Source organism: Cibotium barometz, chromosome 7 (assembly GCF_041138505.1).
Source record: "Cibotium barometz isolate CiBa-2024 chromosome 7, ASM4113850v1, whole genome shotgun sequence".
Taxonomy (NCBI): domain Eukaryota; kingdom Viridiplantae; phylum Streptophyta; class Polypodiopsida; order Cyatheales; family Cibotiaceae; genus Cibotium; species Cibotium barometz.
Window position 1 is genome coordinate 23,775,286 of NC_141052.1, and position 7,105 is coordinate 23,782,390.

At 45.7% G+C, this 7,105-nt stretch overlaps 1 protein-coding gene across 1 annotated transcript; it reads left to right on the top strand.

The window, feature by feature from the left end:
* The first annotated feature begins 722 nt into the window (after positions 1-722).
* Positions 723-3,987, top strand: LOC147636798 (uncharacterized). The gene has a single exon (XM_086800346.1). The coding sequence runs from the start codon at positions 1,981-1,983 to the stop codon at positions 3,748-3,750; it is 1,770 nt and encodes a 589-aa protein (XP_086656472.1). The 5' UTR covers positions 723-1,980; the 3' UTR covers positions 3,751-3,987.
* The last annotated feature ends 3,118 nt before the right edge of the window (positions 3,988-7,105 follow it).

The following is a 7,105-nucleotide window of genomic DNA, read 5'->3' on the forward strand; positions in this document are numbered from 1 at the left end:
GAGCTTAAGGGGTTGTTTTCACATACCTTATGGTGTGAGAGGGGGAAGGTGAGAATTTTGTTTTGTTTAATCACATACCTTATATGGTGTGAGAGGGAAGAAGAAAAGGGGAAGGATTTCAAAGTCACGCTTGGATAGGGGCTATTTGCATAGGTAAAATGGGCCTTCAGTGCTCCTGCAAGCTCTCAGGTGTTGAGCAACGAGGGTGGTTGATGTTGCATTGCCCTTTTGAGAGATGGAGGGATGTTGGTGGTTCAAGTCCCCAAGTTGAAAACAAGGAAGGGCCTCCTCGTGCCTGACGTAGGGAGAAAGGAATGTCCGCTTGAGCTATTTTTGAAATGGGGTGGCCCTCCGTGGGAACAGCCCGTTAGTAAAGCTGGAAGTTGTAAGGTTGTAACGCCCTTGAAATTGTGTGAAAGTGGGAATGACGTAAGAAATTGAAAACTCCTAATGTAGACTCGTAATCGGAGGTGGTGGGGCCACGGTGTACGGCGTATCATGGCAATCCCCTATTTGCGCTTCAGCAGCTCGGTCGATTGTTTAACGCACGGCTCGCAACAAAAACCACTTGTTTACAACACTGACAAGCCGCGCGCCGTTGGGTCTGAAAACTGTAAACCCTAGCCTAGTGTACAACTCTCTGCGCGTCGTTGTTTTTGTTTCTTTTTTCTTTCCTTCTACTTATTTATTTTCCTTTTGTCGCGTGGTTTGTTTCTCAGCCAGACAAGCCAGGGTGTGCACACTTGCGTTGGCCGTCCCTCGTATGCAACAAATCCCGGTTTCTGACATTCTCTTGCTGGGCATGTCACCCGCCCCCCACTATAGGTGGCGCCCTCGGGATCTCTCCCTGTTTGTCTCTTTGCGCGCGTGTGGTCTCTCTCTGTGTTTCACTCACATATGCGCTCTCTCTCAAGTCCCCTCTCTTTCAAGTCTCACCGTCTCTCTTTCAAGTCTCACCGTTGGTCGTATATGCCTCGTGTTACATTCTACCGACGTTAATACCCCTCTCTCTCTCACCGAGTTCAAGTCCCACCGTTGGTCGGTCGTATGACTCGTCCTCGTGTCGCATTCTACCCACGTTATTAACCCCCTCTCTCTCTCTCTCCAAATTTGATGAGAATATGATCTGTCCATCTCCCTAGACGTAGCTCAGCCTACGTCCCCTCCCTCCGCCCATGTCAGCTGACGGTACTACTGTAGTAGAATAGAATTTTCTCCTCCCCCCACAAGCCACTGTTTATTACCTATGAGCTGGCGCCTAGGCTCACTCTGCACCACCTGCTTCACCCTGTTCTAGCTTTGGCCCCCCCTCCTCGGCCTTCCCCCTAGCGAATCCACTCGTCCTGCTATGACATCACCCCCATACCTCTTTATTCTCACGGCCTTCTTTATATGCAGCATCATCTCCCACTCATCACCTTAATCTTTCCTCCTTTCTCTCATCGCCCAATGCGTATCCATTTGTCGAGTAGTACTTCAACCCCCTTCTTTCTCATCTGCGCCCATTATCCATATCTCGCCTTGTGTACTGTCTCCCAGACAAAGCCCTTGTGTACCAGCTCTTTTAACTCACATGACCACTTGCAGCTCCTGCAGGCTGCAGCTCACCGTCTTGCTGCTCAACACTGCTCGTGAGTGCTTTTTCTGTCTAGCAGCAGTAGGTAAAGGCATCAATAATAGAGGTGTTTTCCAACTTTGGTCCTCGAAGGCTTGTAAGTGGGGCAAATCAGCTTACGGTAATATTACTCTTTAATTCATGTGCTCCGAGAGGAGTCTCATGTGATGCGCCCATGTGCGAGGCCTTTTGTGATCATGATGATTCCCAGCATGTGATCAGTGTAAAAGTTTGGGGGCCAGCATCAGTGAGTCTACCTCCGAAGGCATCAGGTTGTATGGGAGCTTGATTCTCTGTACAAGATTTTGTGCGGGGGGGAGATCAATTGAAAGATTGAGTGGTGGCTGAGACCGACGTCGACGAACATGAAAAGGGACAGCAGTGTGTGCCGCAGTGGTGGTCATCATGCAGCTGCTGCTGCGGCAGGGGCCAGGAGCTGGGCGATGACGAGGTCGGTGGACCCCTGCTTCAAGGTCGAAGAGGCCGATCAAGTACAGCTAGCAGCTGGCCGAGCTCCACCCTTTGAAAACAATAGCTGCGAGGATGACCGCCGCGCCGGCGCCGATGATGTGGACGTGAAAGAGATTCTCAGCTTGCGTGGTGGCTGCTCCACCGCTTCACCCAAGCGCCCACGGGAGGAGCTGGCAGCTGTTGGTATCGATCAAGAAGTACATGAAAACCGGCAGCTTGCAGCTGCTGTTGAGATGTCGCAGTCGGAGTTGAAGATGGATTGGGTCGATGGTGCTGCTAAAGTAATGGCTGGTGGTGGATATAAGCCTGAGGTGCACAACAGGTGGTGGAATCAGCTTCATCACGAGGACGAGGACGAGGACGAGGACGAGTACGTCTTCGTGGATCAAGAAGGAGAAGAAGAAGCAGCCGGCGTGCCATGCGCTTCCGATTTAGCTACCGGAACCTCCCGCCTCCTCCCCTCCAGAGGTGCTACTGCAACACCCACCCCTGCTCGTTCTGAGATGTCTACATGCAATTCCTTGAGGCCCATCAGAGACTTCTTTGGCTCCAGTTGCAAGGCAGCACAGGTTGATTCGCCAATCCCGCCTCCTCTGGCAGAAGAGAGTACCAGCTGTACAAAGACCATCACCGGCGGCGATTTAACTCTCAAGCTCTTCGGGTTCGAGGTCGTGAGGGGTGGCGATGCACCAGCTTCAGCAAGGTATCAGCAGGAGCAGCTGCATGGACAAGAAGAGAGTAAGGCATTCGCCGAGGCAGATATGGACGATTTGACAGCAGTCAAGCAAGAGCTAGTCCACGAGGCCGAGGCGGAGGCTCAGTTGTCGCAGCTCTTCGAAAGGCCTAGAGGGAGAGAGGATCACGTTCTCGAAATAGAGAAGGAAGAGGAAGAGGAGGAGGAGGAGGAGAGGGTATTGATGGACGAAGATGATGCCGCAGTGGCGGCCTCCGGGGGCGGCGAGGTGGAAGGAGGTGCGCCGGCCGAACACGGCCGCAAATTCGAGTGCCACTTCTGCGTCCGCGAGTTTGCGAGCTCGCAAGCGCTGGGTGGCCACCAGAACGCCCATAAGAGGGAGCGGCAGCAGGCCAAGAAGGCGCAGTTTGAGGCCAGTCGGACTGCAGCCCAGAAGGCGGCGGCCGCAATGGCGGCTGCTGCGGGGGGCTGCCGGCAATTCTACAGCTTCTGCAGCCCGCACAGGCTCTCCGCCTCCGCGCTCGTGGCCCCGCACTCCTCCCGAGCTGGCAGCGCGTTCTCCTTCCCTTCCTCCTTTGGGGAGCGTCACCAGTCTGCCGCCTCCCGTGGCGGCCCTTGGTTCTACCTCCCCTCAGCAGAGCCCTTCCCCGCGTTCTCTTTCTCTCCGGCATCCTCCTTCAAGGACCACCTCGACGACCCATTTGCCTTTTCGCCTTCCACCTTTCACGCCGCCAGCACGGCTCGACTTTCGCGCTCCCCAGCCGCTGCCTTCTTCCCGGCGCCCCCTGGTGCCTCCTCTCCGCCCCCACAATGGCCATTGCTTTCTCCGTATCTCGATCGGGACGAAGGCAGAGAAGCTTTCCATAGCTTCCACCACCACCAAGGTACTATTAATGCTCTTCCACACAAGCCTCCCGTTGGTGTGCAGCAGGACGACCACTCTTTGGACCTCAAGCTTGGGCTGGCTTAGATGCCCTCGTGCACCCGATATGCCTTAGAGCTCCAAATACATACCACACGCTGTTGTGCTATAGCTCATATTATTGTTCAGATGCTAAATGTAAGGTTTATCAACAGTACGTACATGAATTGTGTGTGCAAGTGTATCCGCATCTCATAAGCTTTGCTGAACCTTCACGGAAACCTTGCAGCCGCATATTTAGACGGTGCTTAATTAATTAATTTTAAAAATCATTTTGGGTGCTTATTATTTATGATGATTTAATTCTTATGTTCTTTTACGCCCGCTTTTGAGTATTTGTTGATGAAATTGCCGAACTTTCTTGGAACTAGTTGGTTAACCTGTGCTTCGCAAACCTCCAAATTCAAATTCTACCGCAACCTCCTCGTGCCTCCTCCTCTTCTTCTCGAACCTCGAAATTCATGTCACGTGGTAGCTTTGTAAAACTCTTCCTTTATATAATAACAGAGATATAGAGAAGTACATTGATATATATTTGTACACTCAAACATCTCAAGTGAAACAAAACTATAAGTTTAAACTCTTCCATTGGGTAAAGTGTATCGATAATGTAATGTGTAGCCTCACAATTTATTTCAATCTTCCATGAAAAAGGCTTAGCATTGTTTGCCCTAATCAAGGAAATTTGTTTTTTTTTGGGAGTGCTCCTTTGTTACCTAGCGAGCACCTAGCTAGGGTTGGGATCTTTCGAAAGTGCATAATAAATTTTTTAAAAGGGTAAAAGACTATAAATTGAAACTAGAGTTGCCATTAAGAATCTCCTCAAGGGTCCATCCAAGGATATGTAAGCTTACCACACGGTTTCAACATGCTTTCAAAATGATGGGGTATTTAAATGAGTAAGAAAACCTATTATCCTTATGTAAGCTTACCACATGGTTTCAACATGCTTTCAAAATGATGGTGTATTTAAATGAATAAGAAAACCCATTTCTAAGTACGTGTAAAGAAAGAACTATTTTTCAATGCCCTGTGCACCACTCCGTCCTCCTCTCTTTCTATCTCTCTTCTAGATGATAAAGACTATAAATTGAAACTAGAGTTGCCATTGAGACTCTTCTCAAGGGTCCATCCAAGGATATGTAATCTTACCACACAGTTTCAACATGCTTTCAAAATGATAAGGTATTTAAATGAATAATAAAACCCATTATCCTTATGTAAGCTCACCACATGGTTTCAACACGCTTTCAAAATGATGGTGTATTTAAATGAATAAGAACACCCGTTGCTAAGTACATGTAAAGAAAGAACTATTTTTCAATGCCCTGGGCACCACTTCCTCCTCCTCTCTTTCTATCTTTCTTCTAGACCTATCTATGTTTTACGATTATCAATCCACTCAATATCCTTGGACCTAGCATCATCCTAGGTGACATAATTGTCAACATTTTCTTGCTACTTATTTTGGATGAAGACTTAAATTGGTAAGAACTCTATCTTAGCATGGTAAGTACTTAGTTTGTACAAGGGAGATAACATTAGGATAAACACCAACAAAGACAAAATAAATTAGAATTAGTTTCAATCAACAAAGCCTAAAATCAACTTGTTTAGTAACAATGAAATCAGCTTGCTATCTTGGATTATTTTGTTTCTTAAATATCATCCTCACAAACATCTCATGGCTCTTGCCTTGTCATTTAATGCAAGGGCTATAAGAAACCATTGAAATGGTGCATGATCATAACCTTATGATGGTTGCACCCTCCCCCCCTCTTCTTTGCACCTCTTTGTCTTGGTCTTCATTTTAGATATCCCAAATTCATACGAGTCATGCAAGTATTTTTTCTTCATTTGTAATGTGGGGGTGATCATGGGCTTCCAAATGCTAGTTAGGATGCCTTCTCATAGGACTCATAGGACTAGGCATGGATGTGCCATGACAATTTTCTAGCTCTGGGATGGGGCATTTTTTTTTTCTTATATGTGTGTCCCTCATGCACATGAGACACTAGCTTGTTACCTTGGGCACTCTCATCCAAAGAAAATTGTGCCTAAGCATCACCTAGTTAGAAAATCAAGAATCTTCAAGGGCCTCAAAAAGAGGGCAATTGACATACCATGCGCTTACTTTATATGCGTGCATGGGCTGATGTAAAAAGCAAAACAAATGTGTACTTGAGACATCTGATGCCAAGCTTGGTCAAAGACAAAGACCTTCCAAATTTATGTACATATTAGCATATGCAGTAAGTTGGTCAAAGACATAAACCTTCCAAATATAAATTTTCATGAACCTAGCATATACCTCTACAAAAATATGGCATATGTAGAAAGATTATATAGTGCAAATTCTTTAAAAACCACATAAATTGAAAAGAGAAACCCAAATTACCTTCCAATTCAATCACCTCTAATTTAAAAGCAAGATTAGAGATGATAATAGATACTTCACAACCATAAATGACTATAAGTATAACCAACAAGGCTTTCACAACTTACCTTTATACCATACTACTTCCCATGATTCCATGCACCTATTCCATGCACATTTATAATGAAGAGACGAGTCCATATTTTTGTCCATTAAGGATCTAGAAAAACTACTACCACATTTAGAATGAAGAGATGAATCCATTGACGTAAATAGAACTCAGGGTGTTGGTAGCAAGGAAAAATTCTTGGAAGGCAACTCATTATTCTGCCATCAAAGAGCAGCACATGAGAAAGTTTAGGTTATGAAACTCTTGACAACACCAAATACTCCAAGTGTTAGGGAAAATGAGATCCCTTTAATCATGTAAGATTCTTGAGACCATGGGCACTTCAAATATGAGTTTGTGCTTCCTATTGCACAAGTTGGTAAGGCATGTCCAATGTTATTCTTATTAATTGCATTTCAAATGAAAAGTTCTGATCAATGTTATTCTTATCAAGTGAGTTTCATATGAAAAGTCATCAATAGTTTGGCTAGGGAAGATTTGTGCTTTCAACCTCACTACTTAGTTTAGTCATTCAAATTTCGATGGGGTCTCACACATAAACATGTTCTTATTAGTTGTGTTTTATGGCTAGGGGAGATTAATGCTTTCAACCTCACTACTTAGTTTATTCATTAAAGTTTAGATGAGGTCTTACAGAAACATGTGGTGCCAAAAAAAGACAAACCCCATTTAGTCTTTAATAAATGTATCTCCCTATTGTAAAGTTCCACATTAGCTAATGTTACTATAGGGTTACTATTTTTCTTTTCCTTATCTTTTGTAATCCCCATGGCTCTTGTTAGAATCTTAGTCCAACTGATGTACTATGTCTATCTTGGCCCCATTGGTCATATTTAACCTGCATGGGCGCTAATATGAAACTCTCTCTCTCTCTCTCTCTCTCTCTCTCTCTCTCT